The sequence below is a fragment of the Microtus oregoni genome, unplaced genomic scaffold, assembly GCF_018167655.1.
Source record: "Microtus oregoni isolate MIOR12 unplaced genomic scaffold, Mior012 000001F_ref0000356, whole genome shotgun sequence".
Taxonomy (NCBI): domain Eukaryota; kingdom Metazoa; phylum Chordata; class Mammalia; order Rodentia; family Cricetidae; genus Microtus; species Microtus oregoni.
This window is the reverse complement of record NW_024543060.1, coordinates 24,345,498-24,372,269: the sequence shown is the minus strand read 5'-3', so window position 1 is coordinate 24,372,269 and position 26,772 is coordinate 24,345,498. Positions and strand designations below refer to the sequence as shown.

General features: G+C 40.4%; 1 protein-coding gene across 3 annotated transcripts in view; it reads left to right on the top strand.

The window, feature by feature from the left end:
* Window positions 1-608: 608 nt before the first annotated feature.
* Window positions 609-26,772, top strand: part of Diaph3 (diaphanous related formin 3) — a 459,276-nt gene continuing 433,112 nt past the window's right edge. For 2 of the 3 annotated variants that reach the window (XM_041667734.1, XM_041667725.1), the window contains exons 1-2: window positions 609-796; window positions 25,908-25,940. In XM_041667734.1, coding sequence (XP_041523668.1) covers window positions 680-796; window positions 25,908-25,940 — 150 coding nt within the window. In that variant the 5' untranslated portion in view covers window positions 609-679. The remainder of the gene's footprint in view (window positions 797-25,907; window positions 25,941-26,772) is intronic. The other variant, XM_041667741.1, reaches the window with a different exon arrangement.

The window sequence follows — 26,772 nt, the reverse complement described above, 5'->3', positions numbered from 1 at the left end:
GCTTAAATTACCGAAAACAAAACTTGACGAAAACTGTTACTACTTTGGAATGTGGTATTTGGAGCCACCTGAGTTTAAGTTACCGGGCTAAGGCCATGCATTCTGGGTTCCAGCGTGAACTCTCGTATTCCCCTTGACGTGACAGTTCTGTTTTTTTCTACAAACGGTAATCAAGCCTAGAGTCGTGGGCGCTGGCGAGTACAGCCCAGAACTACTTCTCCCAGGCACCCGAGACCTCTGAAGATCAGTCACAGGGCTTATCAGTTGATTTCACATTTAGCGCTGCTCAAACAGTACCGGAAGGGTCGCCCGGCCGTTCAGAGTTGTCAAGAACCTACTCTCAGAGGGCAAGCAAAGCCCTGGCAGCGACTCTGGTTAGCTCCACAGTCCTTCCAAAACCCGTCTCCTCAGTCTACCTCCGGGCTTGCACTGACAGAGGGCGGGAAGCGCAATGGACAGGCCGAAGGGCCAATCAAGCCCAGGCTTTGGCATTCCCGGAAGGGGCGGAGCGCGCGTCGCCGGCTCTGCGGCGCGGGATTGGCTGAGCGGGCGGCCTGCGGTGGCGGGAGATTTCGGATGTGTTGGCTCATCCCGGAGCAGCGGTTAATTACTGCGTGGGACCCGGAAGGTGAGCCCGCGGAGCAAGGCCCCAGGTTCGGTCAGATCGAGACCCGGGAAGATGGAGGGGTACCGGGCGCGCGCTCTTGGCCGGGACAGCAAGGCGCCGCGTAGGAAGGGCCTGTCGCCCGCGCGGCCCGCAACCTACTACGAGCCCGGGGAGAAGCGCCCCAAGTTGGTAAGTGTGGGCCAGAGCTACGGGGTGCGGCGATTCCCGGGGCCTTCAGCTGCCTGCGGCCCAGGCTGACAACCCCTGGAGGCGGGAGCTAGATTTATTTCAGATTGGCCAGAGCTGCTAATCGGCTTAGATCCACAGAGACAGGGCGGGATTCGATCCCCATCCGGGACCAAGGCCTTGCTCGCTTTTCTTAGGGCTGATCTGAAAAACGTTCAAATGCCTATGTACTGACGTCATCCAGGCGGATTCTGCACTTTTAAACAAGTTGAATTTCACCCCACCCCTTTAGAATAACTGACTATAAGACTGAAAGTGAACTTTTAGCTAATAGTACCTCCCCGCCCCCTGCTCCTATATCTTAATCCAACAAGAACTTTTGAAGGTATATATATATATTTTCAAGTTGAGGCAACTGGATTTCAAACTTGGCGGGATGTGTAGTCACTGCTAAAGAATGTCTTGTTTAGTTTGTAGTTTTCAAGTATCTGAAACTCGTTAATCGGGTTGGCTTTGCGCTCTTTTTAATTTTTTTTAATTTAAGAAATATCACAAATGATATGTAAGTTTATAAGTGGAGCATTTTATTGACATTGAGGTTGACAGTAAGTAGGACTGGCTACTTCTTCCACGGTTTTATATATAGCTTATGAATGACAGCTGCCCTGACTCTTTCTTCTGCCCAAACCATTTTCTTTGGATGTGAGAAGGTAGGTTAAGCTAAGTAAGAACCTATTAAGGCTTTAAACAATGGGGGAAAGGTTAAATTTCATAGTGACATCATGATGTAACCCTGCACTGTACGAGAGGACACAATTTCTTTACTATTCTTCCAAAGTAGATCTTCATGACAACCTTTTGTGTGGTCAGAAAAGAAGCCCGCCTTACAGAGGTGCATGTAAAACTTGGTCACTGTCGGGGTCATGTAGACTTTGGGTAAAGGAGCCACGATGTGACAGTTTTCTGTGTTCTATGTTCAGTTGGTTTCTGAATCTAGGAAAATCAAAATTATATCTGAGGTGAACTTTGTGTTCTTACTGCGTAAGGGAAGAGCCACGGTAAGGTTTTTATTAATGTCAGCTGGAGGAAATATCGGTAAAGAGGATGATTTCATCTGGGTCTATGTGGGTTGGTATATTTTGGTGTAGTCTAACAGAATGGGAGATTTAATACTGTCTGTTAGTTTTACTTACAAGTATGGGGCAGTTCTTTTTTTTTGTTGTTGTTTGGCTTTTTTTTTTTTGGTTTGTTTGCTATAGTAACATTTGCCTTTTCTGGATAAATAAAATTTGAAGAATTTAAGCCATGATTCACAAATTAGGGATATAATAGATTGCAACTCACTTGCTTAGTATTACTTGCAGTTGAATACCAATGAGGGCAGAGATAAGGGGCATCAGAATACCGAGATTCTGCTGCCTTGTGCAACTGTGGGATTGCTTATACAGAATTGGGCGTCACCATAAGAAGAGGGGTGGAGACGAGTTGTGGCAAGGTTAGGGATGTGCTTCATTACTCTTCTCTGCTCAGGTCTTAGATTGAGTTGGAGGGAGTTAATTTGGTCCTAAAAGATTTTGTCCACTCTGAGAAGAATCCATGGGGTGATGCATCTCTTTATAATTTGCTTTCTGGATTAATATCACTATATCTTGTCTGGACTCCAATGGTCCATGATTCAGGAAGTGTGATTTTCCGTAGTTTATAGCATGACAATCCTGAATAAATGTTTCTTAGTTATGCTATATTGGCCATACCATTTGTTAAAAGTCATGCAAAGGTGAAATGAAATCTGAAACACAATGTATTGAAGGTCTGGTCTTGCAGCTGATTTAGGATCCTTTTTTTTTTTTTTCCTGTTCAGTGGTCTCGCTTCAGCTCTCTGTCTTTGCCAAAGGCCCAGTGCCCAGTCTCATCTGCCTTCCGAGCAGCTCTTTCGGCCTGCCTGCCTCACTGCCTTGATATTCCATAGGGGAGCTCTTGTTTTGGGATGGAGTGTGATCTCTGAGACCATCCTTGATGCTGGCTGTCAAGTCAATTCTTTGCCTTTTCTTGGTTGAGATGAAGCAATATTAACCTGATTTCTCCGGGCCACTCTTATTTTCTGAGTTTTTAAAACAAGTAATGTAGTTTTGCCATTTGGTGGGGACAGGGACGATTTAGTTGTTCATCCCCCCCCCCCACTTTTATAAAGGGACAGCTGATGGTAGACTGATTGTAAACGGGTTGGTGGTTCTTCTTTTAGTTATGCCCCACCCCACCTCTGGTGCCTACTGAATCCTGTTTGGATACGATAGTCAAATGAACTCTTGATTTTTACTGAATGTAAAACTGTTGGCTTTGATTCATTAGTAAATTGGGTAAAAATATTTGTAGCTTATTTCCTGTCTTCCTAGATAAGTGTGAACAGTAGAATCTGGTCTGGAAGTGTGTAATGTTGGGGGAGAAGGACCTGCTGTGAACTGTTTGTAAACTACCACCTTGGTTTCAGTAGAAGATACAGTAGGCGCCTTATGTTGAGACGCTGGGATAGCCACTGGGGATAATGCGGTTGAAAGGTGCTGACAGGAAAGGTCAGTAGAGACTTTAAGAGGGAGATTGCATTCAGCAGAATCCCTGTACCTGGAACCTGCCTGAGGTCATTTAGGCCGTACCTGCATTTGAGTCCTGTTTCCTTTCTTGAGCAGAACTGAGTAGAAAGGTGTTGTAAGAGCCACTCTGTTGTGTGGGGCGGCAGGCTGCGTCCCACCACCCAGCTAGCTTTACCCGAAATAATTACACAGAAACTGTATTCTTTTAAATACTGCCTGGCCCATTAGTTCCAGCCTCTTATTGGCTAGCTCTTACATATTGATCTAACCCATTTCTAATAATCTGTGTAGCCCACGAGGTGGCTTACCAGGGAAGATCTTAACCTGCGGCTGTGTCGGGTGGGAGAATCATGGTGACTTCTGACTCAGCTTCTTTCTCCAAGCATTCTGTTCTGTTTACTCCACCCACCTAAGGGTTGGCCTATCAAATGGGCCTAGGCAGTTTCTTTATTAATTAACCAATGAAAGCAACAGATTAGAAAGAAATCACTCCCACATCAGAAAGGTTTTTCTGTTTGTTGTGAAGAAGCCTTGCAGTGGCACCTTCCCCCCATTGCTGTTAGCCACTGACTCTCACCAGGTCCAGACTGACCAAGACATATGGCATCTGGGAGAAGGCTTCATCTGTATGGGTGCCAGCATCTAACACAAGACCTGTAAATCAGTAATCCAAGTTGGTAGAGGAATTCTTTAATTAGCAATATTCATTAAAAGTTCTCATACCCTTGTCTCTAATGGTTTCTGTCAAGTGATTACATTTGTTTGATTATATCTTTATAATTCCTTCTGTTTTGGTTGTGAGACCCCCCCCCCCTTCTATCCTGTTACCATGGCTCTTACAATGTTTCTGCCCAATCTCTTGTACAATGATCCCTGAGCTATAGATGCAGGAATTAGATGTATCAGTTGGGACTGGGGTGTATTTACCATTTTAGGGCACTGATAATGATCAGTTGGACTTTATGAATGAACAAGGTTTATGAAAACCAAAAGTATTTGGTAGGTAGACAACTCTCAGAACCAGAGGTTTGTGAGAACTCTGAGCAGATTGTTGCCAGCATTTATGAACCAAGTCATCAAGGTAGATGAAATAGCTTAATTGGCTCTAGTTCAGGTAGTCCTTCCTTTGGCTATAACTGTACTAGTTACTTGAGCCTAATTTGTTAACTTGTATTTGGATCTTCTGTAACAGCCAGACTCAGTTATTGTGATTAAACTTCATTGGTTTGGTCTTTTGTGTCTAGAGCAGATGCTCATTCCAAGGCCATGGCTTCCTACAAAGTTTGATTGTCATTTGAGTAAAAGTGAATTATATAAAGGTGCCGACAGTCACCCAGTCCTGATCCTTAATTCCTGCTCTGTTTCTTGTTGGTTTTGAAGTTTGAGTCTTATGGTTTCTTTTCTGATCTAAAAACCATTAACAATATTAACAATATCTCTAATAATGTATAGGTAATGATGTCATGGTTATAAGTAGGTTGTGAGATGGTAGTGGTGGAGAGGTGGCCGACTTGTGTTTATTATAGATTTAGGAAGAGCTGAGATTGGAGCAGGCGGCTTAAGACAAGTGTCTCGTAGACTTATAATTTTGTCCTGGGCTGCCTTCTCTACAACTCTGAAACCCGGACAATGAAACACTCCTCAGAATGGTGGCTGAATGTGTTTGAGATGGCATGTCTCAGAAGAATTCTAGGCATTAGACGAAGAGATAGGCTGTACAGCGATGACGTTAAGAAACATCTCCAGCTACAGAAGGAAGTAAACTACAGGATACGGCAACAGCACCTGAGATACTTTGGCCGTGTTGTGAAAATGATGGTTGATACCTGAAGATAGCACTGCTTGGAGGATTGCACGGGATAAGGTGAAGAGGAAGGCCCCCAAAACGCTGGATAGACAGCATTAAGAAAAACTGTGTAACCTTGGGTATGACAATAACACAAGCTTCTTCTCCATGGCCAGCCTGTGGCTGAGCACGTGTTCCTGCCCAGGATAGGAACAACTGGAGAACTGCCGTAAACAGGCTGCCCATGCATGCTTAAGCATTGTGACTGCATAAATGATGATGATGCTGATGAAATCAGAATAGGCTTAGTGACCTTAGGGCATGCTTAATTTACAGTCTAGGTGTGTTTGGAAGATACTCCACTCCTTATTCTGTGGAGCCTTTGGCTGCTACCGTCTATGGCAGAAGAGAACTTTCGTGTTTGCTGGCTACAAGTGGTAGATTATTTTGGGTTGTTAGAGTGAGAGAAGAAGCTTTGCCTGCGGAGGAGGAGGAGTTGACGTGATGATGGAGACAGGTTAGTGATCTAGCCCTCAGACACTGGGAGTCAGGCAGTACTCTCCAGCAAGCATGGCCAGCCTGTGGCTGAGCACATGTTCCTGCCACATCCAAAGCAGCGAAGCCCCAACAGCACACTGATAGTGGTTCAGAGAAACTGGCGTGGAGCTTCTGCCGTCTAGAACCTCTGCATAAATTTGTGTTTAGTTACCAACTTTGTACTAATTTTTTTTTTCCTGGCTGTTACAGGAAGCCAAGTAGATACTATGGTTACAAGGATGATCATGTTGAAAAGTCTTAGAACATCTAATCTGTTTAAATTTCTTCCTGTTTTTCATTCTGAGACAGAGTCTCACTCTGGCTGGCCCAACTACATAGATCAGGCTGGCCCAGAATGCATAGATACTAGGTCAAAGTAAACAATCCAGAATTAATTAGATCATGTTCTTAGTTGAAAGTTTGGGCACATTCATGCTTATCATGGATGCAACAGTCTGCGTAATGGATCAACAACCATAGTAACCTTCACTTACCAGCAAAATCACTTTATTTAGGCTGGTTTTCTAAGAAGTAGCCCTAACCTCTCTCAGATTTCCCTTTCTAGTCTTTGTGATGAGTAGAACCCGCCCTTTCAAAAGGAACCTCCCACTCCCACCAAACCTCTTTAAGTTTAGACAGGAAACCTGAGGGAGATTCAGAGGTTACTATTTTGGTTGAGGTTGTGTAGCCATAAGAAGTCTAGGCTTGGTTCTTAAATCACAGCCCTCTTTAATGTAGGACTTATGAAGAATGCACCAGTGGCTCTTTGGGGATTACGGCTAACTGCTGAGAATAGAGATATGTAGTGTTTAGTATTTGTAGACTGGGATGGCTCTTTTTCTTTGAGGGTAAGGATGGGTGAGCATAGGGATGATTGTCTCAGATTTAGAGCAAGGCTTAATTGCTTTTTTCAAAGACTCGTGTCTTTAATTATGAAGCAAGCGAAGTGACATACATTTATTATACTGTGAAGCCTTGCATCTCATCTAGTCTGTCTTGTAGCAATTGCTTCTGAGCAGATGTTACCTGAAACACCTTTGTGCAGTTGGTGGAGTGCTAAAATTTGTCATGCTTTTATTATTGTTGCCTTGAATTAACTCTGCTTTATGGCATAACTTTATTGCTGTGTCCTAGGATCTTTATATATTTATTGCCTTATAAATTGGATTTAAAATTGGCTTTTTATATAGAAGGTAAATTAACATGTATACAACTTGCTTATGTTTGCAGAATAATACAAGAAAAACAAAGCCCTGCAAGGTATTACACTACTGTAATTGTCTTTAACTGGGCACATAGTGTCATCTAAACCAGGAAGCAGGTGAATGCTGAAGAATATGCTTACTTCCCACTCGTGCTTGTTTATCCCAGAGCCTCATTTGACTTTTAGATCCATAAAATATAGATTAAGCATAACCTTTTACTACATGGGATATTAAGGATCAAAGCACAGGCTCTTTTTGAACAGCATCTACAAAGGTAATGTCTTCTCAATAGCAGCAGGATAGCACCGAAGCACCTTACTGTTTTGAGTAATATTTCTCAAATAGCGAGGCAAGTGTTTATTATTAACTTAGGGGACAATTTGAGAGTTTAAGAACGTTTAGCATTGTTGCAGAAATGATCAGGTTCCCAGTTGCTTTTGCAGCCTTTCTAGAAGTGCTTGCTGTGGACTTTACAGCTTCCTGCCATTCTTTCTTACTGTTCTATCTTTGTTTCGGAGGCCTGGGTAACCTGAGTGGTAAGGGCTCCCATTCGCAGGCCTTGGATCCCAGCTGGGCAGCTATGGCAGGCAGTAATTTAACCTTGTTAGGTGCCTTTCTTTCTTCACATGTGAAGCTGGGAAATTCTGCAGATGAAAAGTTAATATGTCATAGGCCTAGAGGAGCAGCGTTTGGCTCACCGTTCCTCCTGAGCATTTGCTATTTTTAGGGTGCTACTTTTGCTATGATTGTTATAGTAATAGTAGCAGTGCATTCCTGTTTGTATTTTAGGCACATATATTGGATATTTGACTATCTTTCTCATCCTAGAAAATCTTAGTCAAACCAGGTTTGTTCCTCCTGGTGTACAGAGGCAGAAACATTATTATTATTATTTGGCAGTGCCAGGTAACAGCAGAGGCAGGGCTGTAGTCTGATGACGAATGGTCAGGACAGGTGCCAAAGCTTTCTGAGGAGTGGTCCCTATTTGTAAAATGAGACCCATGGAATTGTGAGAGTTATAACAAAAGGAAACGGAGCAACTGCAAATTGACAGAAAACACCTTGATGGTCTGGAATTGTCTTGAATGATAATGAAAATAATGGTACTAATACATGTATAGATATAAAGCAGAGCATAAGTGTACTCACAGATCTTCTGTAGCCTCAAACTAAGCCAGATTAACATATAAATCCAAAACAAAACTATAAAACCACTAAGATGCAAATTAACAGCACCATTAGTTTAATGTGATTGATGATTTGTTGCTGAAGCTAAGTCACTATTATTGGATTTAATAGCGCTTGAATCAAACAAAGATTTTCCAGTTTAGCTTTTTGCTTAATGATGAGATAAAAATGGTGTCAATACTTATCAATAGTGAAGGATGTATACAGCGATTGTCAGGTTGGTTCTAATAGGTTTCTCGGGTAGAACAGAGCCTTGCAGGCTTAAATATATCTTTATATATTTAATCATAAAAGAGACACCAGTAAGTTTTAAAACTTGAAGTTTTATAAATCCCATTGTATGTTCTTTTTCTCTCCCTTTAAATTATCTTTTTGTCATTTACTTGAGGTGAGGTCTTACAGGGCTTAAAAATTAAAACTTTTTTTTTTTTTTAAAGAAGCAGGGTGTCATTTTCACTACTTTTCTCTCCTTTTAAAAGTAGATCTGTGAATGGAATTAATCTTTTCTTTGTTCTCCACCCTTGAGCATCCTGGTACATATTAAATAAATACTGGGCAGGATGGAGGCAATGATTTAATGTATCAAATGAGGGCATTCTTGGTGCTGAGGGATTTGAGCTGTGTTGAGGTAGGTGAGATCCAAGTCATGCCTTCATATGTTAAAGAATAGCTAAGTGCCAGTTTAGATGCCGCCACTTCCTTCAAGGACTTATGCTGTAGAATATTTTGAAAACCTTAGGTGTGTTACATGGACTAATTGTGAGATTTATAATGCATTTATTTGATGAATTTAAATTAACTTTATATGAGACAATGTCTAATGTGGTCTAAACTAGCTTTGAACTCACTGTACTGCAAAGGTTGGTCATGGGTTCCTGATCTTTTTACCTCCATCTTCTAAACGTTAGCATTACAGGCATGTACTACCTCTCCTGTCTCTATTTGACTAATTTTATGTGGACTATTTCCCTAGGATATGGGGAGTTTTGTCTTTAATTGCTTTATTTTCCCAACGTAGGCTGTGTATTTGTATCATTAAGTAAAACCTCCTAATGTTCCATTTTTAAATAAAAGGTTTTCACATTGGTGACATTAATTATGGATGTTAGGATTAAACTGTTTTTGTTTATTGAAACTTTGGATAGAATTCAATTCATAATGACAATTACAATTCATTTTTAATGAATAATTTGACAGCCTGAGAAATGAACATAAAAAATGGAGTACATATAATCTGCATCCAGAAATCCAGTGTGACAGGTTCATTTCTTTATAAAGGGTGAAGGTCTCCAATTAAAATCGTGTTCTAACTTCAGTCAGTCGCCCGTCAAAGAGAGTTTTGCTCTTATTGATATGTTACCTTCAACAAGCTTTCAGTTCCTTTCTGTATATGGTCTCAAGCCTGATGGTCCCCTTGTCTGTGGTGCCTGGTATAGTCTTGTAGAATCTGAATGCTTGCCTAATTGAGAAGCCAAGTTAGCCTTGTAACTTTATACCACTTGGTTCCTTAATTCATTCATGATTAATTTAAGTTAAATGTAATTTAGATAGCCTAAATGTCTTTTTCCTTTTATAAAAGTCTCTAGTGGTATTGGGCCAAGGCACGTCAAAACTACCAGAAATTTTCATGACTGGCCTGGTCTATGGCTTTGGAGCTCTAGCCATAACAACTGTGATTTAGGCTTAGGCGGAATTCTTTTTTTTTTAAATTGTTTTTATTGAGCTATATATTTTTCTCCACTCCCCTCCCCTTCTACCCTCTTCCATGATCCCCATACTCCCAATTTACTCAGGGGATCTTCTCTTTTTCTACTTCCCATGTAGATTAAATCCATGTATGTCTCTCTTAGGTTCTTCTTTGTTGTCTAGGTTCTCTGGGATTGTGAATTGTAGGCTGGTTTATGTCTAAAGGTCATTTATGAGTGAGTACATACTATATTTGTCTTTCTGGGTCTGGGGTACCTCATTCAATATATTTTCCAGATCATCCATTTGCCTGCAAATTTCAAGATATCATTATTTTTTTCTGCGGTGTAGTACTCTATTATGTAAATGTACCACATTTTCCTTATCCATTTTTTGGTCGAGGGGCATTTAGGTTGTTTCCAGGTTCTGGCTATGACAAATAATGTTGCTAAGAACATAGTTTAACATATGTCCTTGTGGTATGATTGAGCATCCTTTGGGTATATACCCAAAAGTGGTATTGCTGGGTCTTGAGGAAGGTTGTTTCCTAATTTTCTGAGAAATCACCATATGATATGCAAAGTGGCTGTACCAGTTTGCACTCCCATCTGCATTGGAGTGTTCCCGTTATCCTACATTCTCTACAGCTTAAGTTGTCATCAGTGTTTTTGATCTTGGTTAGGTGGAATTCTTAATCTGTATGTGAACTTCCAGTTTCCTATCTGTGAGATGGACTTGATCAATATCTGTAGTTTGTTGTAAAGATTAGTTGGGTTAATGTTTTTTATGACAGGTTAGGCATAGTGCTTACCAGTTCATATGAGACACCTTTTACGAGTTCTGCTGTTTTTTAGGGCACTTCAGAGCATTGGCAGTCTCATCACTATGAATGTAGCATGGCATGCAGAGCTGATCATGGTGAAAGGGATCTGACAGGAACTCTGCTACTGAACGTTTTCACCTTTTTGCCTCTTACTTCCCCCTTCCTCTCTTCCCCTTCAGATACTGGGATTGTGTCTAGTCACTCTGCCCTTCACTGGAGTGGGGCACATAAGATTAAGTTTAGGCCTTAGACCTCTTTTCTTCTTTTCTTCTTAATCTCATTGTCTGGCCCCTGACCTTGCCTCTCTTTCTCTGCCACCTTCCTCTGTCAACATTTGTTTCTTACTAAACCCCTACTCCTGAGACAGAGGTAACCCTGGAGCTTTCTTTGATTCAGCATCCCTTCAAATTCCTTACTTCTTCCGACCTCACATAGGGTGAAATATGAATAGATAAAGTGATCTTTGGATCCCTTGTCTTGCCTCAGATCCCCACACTTGGAGGAACCTGGCAGTCACCACAGTGCTGAACCTGACTGCTGCATCCCGTTGGAAACCCTCCCTGCTATCTGACCTGCTGGCCCTATTGTATGTATGGGTTTGAACACTTGGAGGCACATGATCGTCAATGCTGCGGCCGCCTTGCTCTGACCCTGCGCAGGGCACTGTCTTAATCACTCACTCCTCCTTCACACACTACTTTGAAGCAGGACTCTCACATAGATCTGAAGAGGCGTGGGATCCTTCCTGAGGTGTCCCAGCGGGGAACAAGACTTGATAGATTGGCAGTGTGATTGAGCCCTGAGTTTTAAGTCACTCTCTCCTCACGCCTCTCTAATTTTTCAGTGTTTATGCTACACGTTATTACTTTTTTATTTCATCATTTTATTTCATCCAAATAAGCATTATTTTCTTTTTTTTTTATAAGTTTATTATGTAAGATGCCCCTAAAGACAGCATCTCATGATCTCAGGTAGCCCACATTGTCCTCAAACTTGCTGCATTGCTGGGCTATAGGAGTTCTAAGACCCTTCAGGGGAAGTTCTGTGTTCCATAGGTCTTCATATTCCAGACCTAACAAGTGGCTTGCTAGTTTCAGAGCTTTCTCTCTATCTATATCCTGCTTGATTAGTAGAACTAAAAGACTTAAATACAACCAGGGCTATTAATATTGGAAGTATATGAAGAACTCAAAATGTGCTTTCCCCTGCTTTATTAAGGTATTCTCTTTGCAAATGTGTAATTGTTTTGATTTGGTTTAAGTGATTCAACAATTTTGAGGGTAGAAATAAAAGTATTAGTCAAATTAGGCAAGAACACTTGGTGATAATTTAATTTCAAACTATCAAAATTTTAAAAATTAATTTTCTTTAATTAGTTATTGAGGTGATTTTTTAAAAAAAATATTATGTTGAAGTGTGGTTATTTTTATGGCTTCTGCTTTATCCTGAATCAGAAAGGTACAGTTTATAGGGATTGTACTCTGCACTAAAGCTTAAGTAACACATAGTGCTGTGTGATATTATTCCTGGGGAGACATCAACAAACATCTCCTCACCCCAGGAAAGGAACCATTGTACCTAACACACTGTATCTTAATGTGTTTTTCTTCAAGATGGAAGGTTTTGATCTTAGAAGAAATTGACACATAAAATATATGTGCATATATGTGAGAAATAAAGAAACATCAGATAATCATTTTATTTTTTCAGAGAGCAACCTCATCAAAGGGAGAAATTCTCTCATAGAGTGTGCGTTCTTATCAGTTCCAGTCCATATGCAGGGACTGTGCCTTTCCCTGCAGTTCTTATCCTTGGTCCCAGAGTTGTTACTACTTAATAACCATTTGGAGGTGTGATCATCCTAAGTCTTTTGATTTCACTTTTCTTTGCCCTTTAGCTCAGAAACTGCCTCATCTTGACTGTCTGGGTGTGACTGTGGTGGTCTGTCAAAGCTGCGAGGGACAGTGGGAAAGGGAATGAGCCCAGACCTGATTTATAGATGACCTTGATTCCATCCTTAGACTGGCCACTTAGCAGCTCTGCTGCTCAGTTTTCTGACCCCTGAGATGGGGATGGTAACTGTTCTGTAGGGAGCCTGGCATATCAGTAATTGCAGTGAGTACACAGAGAGTAGGGGCCATAATGATGGAAACGTAGGCTGTGTCCCATGGGAACCCAGGGCTATTAGCAAGCGTGGATTCATAGTTTAGGGCCATTTGCCTTAGAGGAACAGGTTACTGTGTCGTGTCTCTTTTAAGCTCAGGAATGGGAATGGTGATCTCCAGCCCAGAACTGAAAGTGAGCACCTTCTCACCTTTCCCTCATCAACCATGCAGTCTAACTTTGTTCATCACCAGGCATCTGCTTCTCCATTGTTCCTCTGGACAATGTGACTCGCACTGTTTTTAACTCATATAGCCAGGTCTGAGGTCTCTCAGGTCCAGGTATGCCTATATGCCCATGGTCAGTGGAAGAGGAGACTGATTTCCATGACTCTCACAGGTGTCCAGAGGAGAGGGGAATTAGACTGACACTGCTTGGGTTTCTATTCTGTCCTGTGTTTAACTGTGGCCAGTGAAGGCTACTGGACCTACCTTCATGACATGCGTTCTAGGGAAGGGATGGTGTGCACAATGCAAACAAATCAGCATTTTACCCACTATATACAGATGTATATATGTAGGTGGGAGGCTGCTTGTTCGTTTCCCAGCTGCTCAGACTCCTGAAATGATCACACAGAAATCTGTATTATTGGCATACTGTCTGGCCAATAGCTTAAGCATATTCCCAACTAGCTACTACATCCCACACTAACCCTACTCCATTAATCTGTGTGTTACCACGAGGTTGTGCTCCACCACAAGCATCTGTCCCCAGCTGCTATGGCTACATTGCTTCTCACTAATTCCGCCTAATTTCTCCCAGCATTCAGTTTAGTTTCCCCTGCGTAGCTCTATTCTGTTAAGTCACTGGGCAAAACAGATTTATTCATTAACCAATAAAGGCTACATATAGACAGAAGGATTTCCCACGCTATTTCCCCTTTTCTATTTAAATAAAAAGGAAGGCTTTAACTTTAACATAGTAAAATTACATATAACAAAACAGGTATAAAAAAGAATTAGTTATAATATTTATATTTACTTTATCTTTTTTCATAACTAAGGAAAATATAACTATCTATTCTTTAACTTCTTCAAAGACCCCAGAAGGATATAATATTACCTAAATTAACAGGAAGTGCATTGTAAGCAACTTCCAAAACTCTAGAATTGACAGAGACATCTCGCCAAGTCACCCCAAGTTCTTCAGTAACATTGCAGGCACCTATCTTCAGCCTACTGGTCCAGAGTCTGTTGAAATAAGAGCGACGGGGCTGCGTCCCCAGCACCCCGGCCGCCCACATGGTTAGCTTATGCCCCGAAATAACAACACACAAATTGTATTCATTTAAACACTGCTTGGCCCATTTCTATCTAGCCTCTTCTAGGCTAACTCTCGCACCTGGACTAGCCCATTTCTTATCATCTGTGTAGCACCGGTCTTACTGGGAAGATTCTAGCCTACGTCCATCCTGGGTCGGAGTTTCATTGCATGCATCTTCCCGGGAGCGGGGAGCATGGCGTCTCTCTGAGGCGTCTGCTCCCGAGAGGAGAGCTGTGGAGTCTGAGCTCACTTCCTCTTCCTCCCAGCATTCTGTTCTGTTTACTCCACCTACCTATGTTCTAACCAATAAAATGGGCCATGGCAGTTCCTTTATTAGCCAATGACCTCCCTCCATTAAGAGTCCTCTGTCACAATTCATGGAAGGTTGGTATTTATCAAAAAGGCACATTTGCTAAGAGGAGGTTAGGCAGCCCTCCTGAAGCAGGGGGGTTTGAGGGGTGAGTAGGACTGCTTGTTGGGCGACAGATGCAGCCTGAACAGAGGGATGGACCTGGTATGATCTTAGAGCGCAGAGAGAATGAAGTAGGTCCTCTTACTGGATTTGGTATCATTAGAACCTGGGTTCCAGCACTTAGGTCCTGGTTCCTTATCCTCAATAGACCAATTTATACAGCAAGCAGAAAAAGATTCATTTGATCTTGCCGTATTGGGAAGAGGAGACAAGAGGTTTCATAACTACTCCTCTCCAAGTCTACTGCTGTGGTACAGATGTGAGACTTAGGTTTAAATTAGGCAAAAGATATTCAAATGTCTTTTGTCATTGCCAAAGTGTGGTCCTGCCCTCCATTGTCTTGGATCCAGTCTATCCATCAAGGTGATCTATGAGATCTCAGATTTTCCCCTGGCTTCAGCCTTTTCCTTCCCCAGCAAGAGATTTCTGGGGAACTTCCAATATATAGGGGTGATCCATTATTTCAAGAGTCTGATAGCCAGAGGGAGCATAAACATCTCTCTAGGGTATCTTCCTTCTTCCAGAAAGGTTTATAAGACCACGTATGGAATTATTAAGGAGAGGATTAATTGCTGATGCTTCAGTAATTTGGGAATTGATGCAAAAGAGAGGTGTTAGAGCTGGAGCAGGGCCAAACAATAGCTGGTGCTGGGCTTTCTGGAGTCCTCACGGCCAGGGCTCTCAGTGTGAACATATGAGAGAGAACTTCTTAGAAATATTGCTCATAGTCTCAAGGGCTATGCTTAGACATTTGTTAAGTATTTTTCCCTTACCCTCTTTTCTTTAAACAAGCTTGGCCGTTCCTTATGCCCTTTGGACTAATCCTGTATTAAAAAACCATTTTTGTTTACAGAATTAGCTGAGTTTGTCCCAAAATTGCCGTTATTGGCTTTTAGTGTTTGGGGAGCATTTCTAATGTCTTTAGTAAATGGCTCTGGAAGCGTAACCAAACAAGCAATGAGTGTCTCTGGACAAACAAGCAGCTTAAAAGTCTCTGAAGTAAATGATTATTTAAGCACAGGAACAATCTCCCACAGTGGAACTTTTATAATATACTGATTTTATTCGACTGTTATGTATTATTTAAGTTGGTTATGTGCAGAGTGTTTTTTCAACATGTACACTATTGGTGACTAGAAGAGTAAAAGCCCTCGTCCTTCAGTTGGTCTGGGACTGAGCTTCTGCTGCCTTCGCTGTGTGCTTTAGTTTGTTCACTGGCTTGTCTGTTACCAATTCCTGCCATATTTTTTATATTTTTGGTTGTAAGCCTAGCCTTTAACTTTTCCAGACTTCTCCATTTCTCTGTCTCTCTCTCTCTCTCTCTCTCTCTCTCTCTCTCTCTCTCCCCCCCACCTCTATCTATTTATCTATCTATCTATCTATCTATCTATCATCTATCTATCCATGCTTTTTTTGGTACAGGATTTTTCTGCGTTGCCCTGGCTGTCCCGGAACTCGCTCTGTAGACTGGGCTGGCCTGCCTTTGCCTCTTGGAATTATAGGTGTGCACCACCACTGCCCAGCTGCCACCTTCCTTCCTTCCTTCCTTCCTTCCGTCCTTCCTTCCCTCCCTCCCTCCCTCCCTCCCTCCTTCCTTCCTTCCTTCCTTCCTTCTTTTTAAAGATTTCTTTGTTTATTATGTATACACTGTTTTGCCTTGATATATGCCTACATGCCAGAAGAGGGCACCAGATCTCTTATAGATAGTTATGAACCGCTGTGTGGTTGTTGGGAATTGAACTCAGTCAGTTCTCTTAACTTCTGAGCCATCTCTCCAGCTTGCCATATTTCTTTTTAATGACCCTGTTGTGGCTATTTTTTGCATTCTAAAAACTTGTTCCCATATGTACATAGCTAACTTTTTTTAACACACCTGTAACATTTCCTTATCTTTTTTATGTATTTTTTAAAATCAGATTTATACTTAGTCCCAGTTCCCATATTTATTTTTAATTTATGTGGGAGTCTGTATGGCTCTGCACATGGGTGTACAGGTGTTCTCAGGAGACAAAGTTGTCAGATCCCCTGAAACTGGAATTACAGGAGGATGTAAGCTTCCATGTGGATGCTGGGAATGGAACCCCTGCCTTCTGGAAAAACAAGCTAGAGCTCTTAATTATTAAACTGTCTTTCCAGCCCCCATTCCTTATATCTAAAATAGCAGTGTTCCCCGCTCCTTCCTAGATTCGAGGTTCTCGTTGCAGTCACACCGCCACTTGTCCTTTCACCTTCCAACATCTCCGTGACTTTACTTGTAGTTTTTACATCTGTTTCTCCAATAGAAAACAATTTCTTGTAGGGTAAACAGCAAGAAAACAAAACCACTTTTATTGCTGAGTACCTTGTCAGAATATAGTAGTATTTAATAGACATTTACATGAACAAATAAATATTCTAGGGATCTCATTCTTTAAGAAGAATGGGTTTCTATATTGCACACTTTAAACTTTGCATTTGACTTTTGTTTTAGATGTTTGCATGTTCATTGGCACATATTTAAGAGTATATCGTTAGCTGGTAGGAACTCTTTTTTTTTTTGTCATTGGACACTGTGTTTAGAGGACTTATCCCTTGTTCTGCACTTTGATTACTTTTTATTTGTACTGTTTTGGTTATAAGGTCCTGGGCTGGGAGTAGGTGCTCCTCAATTTAATGTACTGTCATGCACATGTTGACAACCTGGTTATAATGTATGATAGAAACATCAGTATTATGAGACAAAGTCTGCAAGAACCTCATTTTCTGCCTTTTATATTTTGAAATCATGTTCTCATTTATGTTATTGCATTAACAAGAAGAGTGAGCATGTTGATGTTCACCTTAACTTTCCCAAGATGGCATGATGTCGTTTACATTTACAATAAGGAAAATGATAGATTTCTTTTATATACACCATTAATAAGTGTCATAAAATAGAAAAATAAGCTAAGTCAATATATTATTGTTGCCACAGAAATTGAATTTGTGTCAAAAGGATTTGTGCTTGTGATGTAGTGATTCGTATATTTTTCTTGGAATTAAGTCTCTAGCAGGTGACAACATCAATAATTCACAGAACCAAGGAGCTTTTTGAGATTGGTTAATTTATATATGTGAATTAAAAAAAGAAATGAATAATGTACTTAATATATTCTGACGCACTGGAAAATGTGCACTAAAAACTCAGCCTATTAAAGAATCTGTGCTTCTGTCATTTATTAGATTTATATTTTAGATCTCCATTTATTCTTTTACTAATGCATGCACATTTTTATTTCTAAAGGAAACACTATATTTTTGATCTAGTATGAAAAGCATTATCTATGGTAACTTAGAGCTTTTCTTATTGTAGAAATGAGCATTGCAGGCAGCTGGGCTAATGCGGAAGATTATGAAAACCATGCTTCAAAATTTCACATCCTAGATATATAAAACAGCATCAATAAAGTCGAAATTATATTGCATATAGTTTAAAATGCACCCCCCATGTACCGTATTGCAAACATTTGCTGTACTGTAATCATACAGGGAGGCTACTGAAGCAGAACATTGAGATCATATCTTGTGCCCCACAACTCCCATATCTAACTTCATCTGGCCCCTGTCTTCTCATTACTTACACAAACTATGCTTGTTACCACAAGTTGAGTGATCAACAGGATAACAGCAGTGCAGCTACTCCCAGCCCCCTCAGCTTGTCCATCATGTTATGTAACCTAATCAGTGGCAAGACTGGGCTGAGGAACATAATCTTGCTTCTTGAGACCTTGTGAGTAGGTGATTAAGATATGTTTCATTTAAGCACAGGTGAGAAGGTACCCACCCACCTGACATCTCACTCATATCTTACATAAACTGTTTCTGAATCAGCTTTCCTACATAGTGGTCTCCAGGGATGCTAGTCTCTGCCATCGTCTGATTTCAGCTACTTTACGATGATGTTCTTTCCCTTGCTTCTCGACTGTTCGATTTCTGCCATGTGGCCAGCAGAGCAGGGCTTTTGTGCACCAACGCTATGATTGATTCTTTCTCTTGCTTTGGGATTACAATTTTAGCTATGTAAAGTACTATTGCAGTGATGCATACTTATGTCTAATCCTTTCATCCTGTGTGCTGCTTCTCAATAGAACTTTCAGTAGAATTTGCAGTTTACAGAGAATGTGTATGGGATATACTCTAAAAAAATTTTTTAATTTTGTATACTAACGCCAGTTCTCTCTCCCTACCCCCTCCTGGCCCTACCTCCTCCTATCTCACCCACTCATCCACTCCTCAGAAGGGTTAGAACCTTCCTTGGGGAGTCAACAAAGTCTGGTATACCAAGTTGAGGCAGGACCAGGACCCTCTTCCCTATATCAAGACTGAGCAAGGTATCCTACTGTAGGGAATCAGCTCTGAAAAGCCAGTTCATGCATGCATGAGGTATGCTTTATACTCAGTTGTTCATTCAGTCAGTTTAATCAGATTTTCTTCAGGTGATGCTGGGATATAAGCAAGATTCTTCTCAGGTATATGTGAAACAATACATGTGCTACTGTGTTGGCCTTGGGGATAGTCATTCTAAATTCCTGATTTGGACCAAAGCCTAGGAGGCTGAAGAATTACCACAGGGATTACATGGCTTGGATAAGCTTCACGGTATTTCAGATGCTCTGGAATTAGCTGTTTTTTCTGGAGGTGTGGGCATTCCCTCGCAGGAATGTGGCAGCCTTTGCTCATATTGAATACTCTGCTGCACCACATACAAAGGCATCTGTTCTAGCCTCTTCTGGAGCCTCTTGGATGGTGCCTTCTGAAAGCTGATCTTTCCTCTTCCACAGAATAGAGCCTATGGAGAAGGGAGACATTAGTCATCTCTGGGACAGAAGACAAGCTGGTTAAGGATGGTGTGACTATCTTTCTGAGCCAGTCAGGATTACAGTGTGCATGAATGATTAAGAGACTGCAGCAAAATTCCCTACATCTCCTCTCTGACTTTTTACCACGCAGACTAAAAACATGCTCCATAGCCACACAAAGGGCTAGTCAACTGAAAAGTTCTTCCTGGTATCAAAGAGCCAGCCTTACTCTTGCCCTAAGGGGTAGGGAAGCCTCAGTGTTATTTTTAGGCCTTTTTGAGATGTTAAATTCAGAGACCTTGCAGAATGATATTTTCACATCTGTTCTGTAGTTCTGTGATTAGCTGGGAGATGACCCCATAGATGTGTTTAGTGACATGGTTAGAAGTCATATTTTATTTTCATACTCATTGTAATTGGTGTTGACAGTAAGATAAACACAGCCATGTGGACTAGAAATGGTATTAGGTTAAAGTCAACATTAAAGTCTTGTTTCTGGTGTAAAGGGTTAGTATGGACTTCAAAACAGACGTGAACAGCACGTACAGTCCTCTCCAACCATAGATTATGATTAGGAGACTGATACTTGGGTCCCCCTCCAGGCATTACTTTGCTGGGAAAAAAGGCTGCTGTTTCATATTTTGTGAGCAAATAGTGATATGTCTGTTTTCTTTTTGCTCTTTAAACTCAGCTGTCTCTGGAACGCTAGGATTACAGGCGTGTGTCCCCATGCCCTCTCACAGTATAATTTGGTGTAATCTTCAATATTTAGGTATTAAGTTGTTCTTGTTTTTAAGGTTTACTTACCCCTTTTAAATTATGTGTATGTCTGTGTGGATCTGTGCAATATATGAGTTCAGGCTCCCACAGAGTCCAAATGGAGCAGAATGGCTCATGTGGGCCTGGGTGAGCTTCCTCGTTACCAGAGTACACACTGGGCACACGAGTTCCTAAGTGCCACCTTTGACCTACTGACACAGAACCCTAGGAGACTGGGGCTTTGGAATCTACTTTCTCAAAGGCATGGTGTGATTGCTGTGCACACAGCCGGGCTGGAAACCAACTGATCTGGAAGTCTCGTTCCAAAAAGTATACCTGAGTCCAGCTTCTTTGGAGGCATTCTTACAACTGTGTCCTGAAAGGGAATGGATTGAATTGTATTGTACAAGTGTAAATATTTCTGAAAGCAGCACATTTATCTAGTCCTGCTAGTTTGACACTTAGTGGCTCTCATGCTCTTAATGACAGCAAAGGGGAGATTATTTGCTCTGGTGGCTGCATGTGCTAACAATAAAGGCTGCTAAAGTTTGGACTATAGCTTCGAGTCTTTTTTGTTTGCACTTTCCTCTGGGGTGTGCATGGTGGTGCTTTGTATATTACATAACTTATCTGTCATTGTCTTGTAAATGTTGACGGGGAGGAATTGTGTCTTTATTCCTCTTGATATTCACAGCATTTAATGGAATGCTCTAAAAGTTCTAAATCCATCTTTTGACAGCGTGCACTCTCTTCAATAAAAGTTTTGATGCATTGCCTAAATGGGAGTATAGAGACCTATGTTCTGTGTTTCTACTTTTTCTCCTCTCTCTTGGATCCTATGTTCTTTTGAAGAAAATCCTATAAAAGCTTCTTTTTTCCTCTTTTAATACCACAGTGACCCTCTTGACCATCTGTCCTAGGAACTGTCATTAGTAGAAAGCATTGTTACCTATCTGTAAGTCATGCCCTTTACTTTTTAGCAAGTTGAACACAGGATCACAGAAAAAAGGGTGAGCTTTTGCCTTAGGAAAAAAGTCCTAATGGCCTTCAGTTACCACTTAGCCAATTACCAGTGGTCATGTGAACAAAGCCGTGTGTATTTTAGTATCAGTAGTGTTATTCTGGTCCACTGCCGTAAAGCATTAAAAACACATTAAGTCATACATCCGAAACCTCAAAAGTCACATAAATATCTAAAGCAGTATGCTCTTTACTTTTTATTTACTTTTTTGGGTGGGTGTATATAACCCTAATAATTACTATTGGTTTATTAGTTTTTTAATTATGTTCTTAGTTGCTTCCACTTAATAATCCTTAACTTTTCCTTCTTGGAGAGGATGTTCGCAGTGCTGCTCATGCATTGATTGGCACATGCAGTTCTGACTTTCCCCAGGAAGATGTTATAGGCCGCTGCTGGTTCTGCAGTGTAACGGCTTCATTTAAAGGTGTCTTGGTTAGTCAACACCTGCAGTATTAGTATAAGGAAGCTATCTTTGTTAACCTCCCCCAAACAACAATTAAGGGCATTCCCATTTCATTTTGTGTATTCAGAAGTAAGACAAGAACCCTGCAGAGCTCTCTGAGGATTTTGTGCTAGTCATTCTCTTTGGCTCTCAGCAACTTCAAGTCAGTAAATGGTCTTCATTTTCTAAGTGTATATGCCAAATCCACAGGCCTCTAGTCAGTGTAAGCTTCCTTATGATAGGACTTCAATTGAATATTAAATTGAGGACTGGGGAGATGTTTCAGTGGTTAAAATGCTGCTAGTTCTGGTTTGAGAACAGAACTTTGGGTCTAGAAAAGGCATGTAAGCCAGGTGAGATACTTTGAGTCTGTACTTCCTAGTGTTTTTACCTTGATGCCTGGCATGGGGGTTGGAGCAGAGACAGGAGACTCTCCTGAAGCTCCTAGGCTAGCTAGGTGTACACAATTGTGAAAAAGGACCCTGCCTCAAATAAGGTGGAAGGGAGGACCCACACCTGAGGCTGTTCTGTGACCCTAAATCCCATTGCGCACACATGTGTCTACATATTTATGTTCCATGTAACATACACACACACACACACACACACACACACACACACACACGACAGTCAAGCATCTCATGGAGCGTTATCACATGTTACAACTTTTGTACTTTGCTAAGTGGTGCTTATGTATTTTTCCTTTAGGTTTTAAGCAAACTGGTTTTTGGACACTACAGGTTTTAGGGGAAATTTTTCAGTGCTTAGATCTATTTAGAGTTTTATTGGTCACAAGGCAAATAATTATGTTTGAGAAACTCACATTTTGAAATGAAGTTTTTTTTTTTTTTGACTTTATTGCTTTTGTTCCCTTCTGAGACAAAGTTTCTCTGTGTAGCCCTGGTTGTCCTGGAACTTACTCTGTAGACCAGGCTGGCCTCAAATCCAGAGATCCACCTGACTCTGCCTCCCAATCCGGATTACTAGGATTAAAGGTGCATGCACCACCGCCCAACTGACTTTATTATTTGATACAGATTTCCAAGGTCAATTTTCTAGCTGTTCCCTAGTCAGTCAGTATCTCCAGGCTTCTCATTGGTTCGTGCCTTTGCCATAATTCAAAACCCTCCAGACTTGTCCTCCTGGAAGTGAGAATTGATAGGGAAGTGGTTTTTCTGAAGAATGGGGTAATAAACCTGACCTTAGTGGCTTTCTTTCTTTCCTCAGGCTCGCAGATAGCTACTTTTGCTTCTGATAGCTACATCTCTTGAGGTTTCTTTTTTTTTTTGTGTTTTCTACCCGTTTTATGATTCTGTTTTGATTCATTACATTTTTTTCTGTGCATAAAATCCTGTATATAATAATATGCTGTATTTGGGTTTATACATGTCTATGTCATCTAGGAGGAAGGTCACACTTTGAATAAGTATATAAATCACATTGGAAGCCAATGCAGTGAGGTAGCTTAAGAAAACAAAACAAACCCAGAACTATGAAAAAGATGGAAAAAGATACCTGACTTTACACGAGTGACTGCCCCTTTAAATGAAAGTTGTGAGTACAACTCATTTATCTATTTAAGCCTATTTGGTATTGTAGCCCAGTCTGGCCTTTGCCTTATGGTCCGCTTACCTCTACTTCCCAAGTGCTGGACTAAACAGTTGTGCGGTAACACATTCAACATATAATTCTAGTTTAAAAGGCTGTCCAGTTTTTGATCTTTGAAGACAGATACATGTATTTTTCTTAGATGTTTGCATCTTCTTCATTTATCACCTAACTTTCAGTTATTATTTTATGTCTTCTACTTTGATTTTTTTTTTTTTAAGATAAAACCCGAAACGTATGTAGTCTCCTGTAGCTCAGTATGTACTCTAGGCTGGCTATGAGCTCCTTTAGCCTCTGTCTCCCAAGTGTTTGGATTACAGGAGTCAACAACATATTGACTGTTGTGGAATATTTGCTTACACTGTTAAGATGTGTCTCTGCCTTAGGTGCCTTCTATTTTGTTTAATAAATAGCTACATGGCCAATCTCTAGGTAGGAGAGAATAGGCAGGACTTCTAGGCAGAGAGAGAGAAACTTGGGAATTTCGCCAGCAGACTTGGAGCAAGTCATAAGTGCCATAATAAGGAGAGGTAACCAAGCCACATAGCAGAATATAGACTAAAAAAGATGGGTTAATTAAGTTATAGGAGCTAGTCGGGAAAAGGCCTAAGCTAAGGCGAAGCTTTCATAATAATAAGTCTCTGGGTCATTGTTTGGAGGCTGGCAGTCCAATGATAGTCTGTCAAGAAAGTTTGCTACAATTGACCTTCTACAGGTTTTAGGTTCTAACTTAAAACTTCTCTTAGTTCACTTAAAACTGTCTCTTCTCATTGTTAGCTTTAAAACATCTATCTCTATCCCTTTTTGGGTAATATTTCCATTGGGTAAGTAAGTGGCATATTATTTTAAATGTATTTCAGCTTTATGCGTAATTTCCTTGACTTTGTTTTTTATGAATTCGACCACATGGCATGTTACTCTCAGAAATTGCTACGTCCCTCTTGTGTCACAGGTGCTTGAAATGACGCCTTTTAGGAGCCAGCCGAGTCGTAATTGTAGGGTAGCAAGTAGATGTGTTTAACCAAAGTCAGTGTGCATAACCCTGTTTTTTTGGAAGGCACACATATGGCAGGTAGGTTTTACACTTGCTTTGAGAACTGTGCAGTTTTGGTATTCAGTTGTAGTATCAATCTCTGGGATGACACTGATTGTAAACTTCACAGGCTTATTTTATAAGTCATATTTTATAACCCAAGATTTTAAACGGTTTAGTACATAGTTCAGCATTATCAGTTCCTATTCTCAGATCAAAGGAAGCAGTTTTAATTCGGCAGGCAGTTGAATCTGGAATTGGGTGGAGTGGCTGGTCATGATCATTAACACGGCCACCTTCTTTTGTTATACACAGGTTATTTCTGGGTTGTTGTGGGGAGCTGTTAGTTTGTTCCCGACTGCTCAGCCCCGAAATAATCACTCAGAAACTGTATTATTTAAATCACTCCTTGGCCAATTACTTAAGTTTATCGCTAGCTAGCTCGCTCTTACCTCTAGAATTAACCCATTTCCTTTATTTTATATTTTAACACGAAGCTCGTTGCCTACCGGCAAGATTCCAGCTGACAAATCGCCTCCTGGTGTCTCTCTGACTCGGCCTACTCTGTCTAATCTCCTTCAGCCTGGCTTTACTCTGTTAAACCATTGGTCGAAAGCTTTTTTATTCATTAACCAATAAAAGCAACACATATGCAGAAGGACCTCCCACACCACTGGGTCTTTCAGTTAGGTTTTTCTTTTTTTTTTGAAAGGGACATGCTGGTGAAGGCAGAGACTATGGGGTTCTATTTACCCTGACAGGTTCTTAGTTAAGACCATCATTACAGTAATGTAATGATCGTGAAGCTGTTTTAGTAGATCCACATGAGTACAAATTTTATTCTGTTCAATAAATGTTGAATTTAACTATGTACTATGTATGTGTTAGATGACAGTTGTTAGCACATGTTCTTTTATAAGCATAAATGAATAGATCTGGTTTCTTACTTAGAAATGTTTGACCCTTTCTGTCTTTGAAAGCTCTAATGCTCCAATGAATAAGGAAGGAGAATTGAAAATTGAAAACAACTACCTGAATACAAATTGCTGCCCTGCCCTTGATTACTAAAACAGATATTTTTCTTCCTAAATACTTGCTTCTTTTGAACTATGCTTTGTGGGAAACTAATTATTTCATTTTCTAAAGTGGCCTTGTTTGTCTAGTAAGGAAATCAGCAAAGGAGGTCTCAAATAAGCTGGCAATGAAATTGAAAAGTATCTGCCATCACCACTGGTGATACATCAAAGTGATGCTAAAGACACAGATAATCATTCCAGTGCATTCTTTATCGTTACTAGAATTATTTAAGTTCATTAAGCCAGCAAAGTACTTCATTATTTCTTATGCTGCATACTAATGGTGAATTTAAACTTTCAGTGTTTTATAATACAAAACATTTTTTGAAAGTTACATTTAAATCTAAGTACTGTATGTCTGGATATTGAGTGGTAATTTTAATTGGATGAATATATTTATTGTACCCTGGTTAGGTTATTATTTTGTTAGCTTCATAAAACCAAGTAAGTTTAGTAAATATTTACAACTATTACATTCAAGAGAATGTTTGTCCATCTTCTTGAGAAATAGATTAAGACAATATATAATACACTTTTATTGCCCTGACAGGAATGTAATTACCTTCAAGTTAGCATTGTACAATGTACTTATTAACTAAAATAAAGCTATTATAAATTACTAACTGATTTTCTTCTCACATTTGCAGCATTTAAATATTAAGACACTGACAGATGATATGGTAAGGCTATCCTCAACTTTTCCTTTGTTATCTATTTTAACTAACCATGTACTGTCCTTGACATGCTATACTAACATCCTTGAAAATGCCAAAACCAGCAAGTGCAAGAAATGTGTTTGTAGTGCTAAAACAGGAGCTAGAACTGGTAAAATACATTAAATTATTGCTTGCATGCTGTGAAAAGGAATAGTCAATATGTTAATATAAAAATTTTGCTTAATTGCAAATTGTTAGTCAACTTTGAATCATTCAAATCAGGTTTCATTCTTTGATGATGGATTGCATACTTCCAAAAGAGGAAGGAAAAGCAGCTGAAGACAAGGAAGCTTGTCAGAAAAATGTAGTTGCTAATTAAAGTAAGCCATGTTGAAATGCCATGCATGTATTTTAGATATTCTGTTGGCATGCTTTACTTTACATTCATGTTAGTAATAGGGCTCTTTCTAAGTGATTGCTGCCTTAGCTGTGTAGCCGAATATTGAGAAATACACTTTCAGTACACATACACAAGTTACCTCATGGTTAATGATAAAGGAATGGCAGGAGTACCAGCAACAAACAACAACAAAACCCCCAAGAATCTGTGAGCTCTACCGAGAGGAGAGAACTCAGTACCTCCCTGACCAGGTTTGGTATTCAACATTTCTGATACCAACCTCAAAATAGATCGTTCAGAAAGAGTAAGCTGTCAAGATGTTTACCACCTGAAGGATCCAGGGTGCTTGCTTTGACACCTGGAGAAGGAGCTGCGTTAAAATAAAAGAGACATATTTGACATTTTAAAAAAAATTGAAGTAGGGTGTTGATATATTTTCTTGAGTAGTATCTAAGA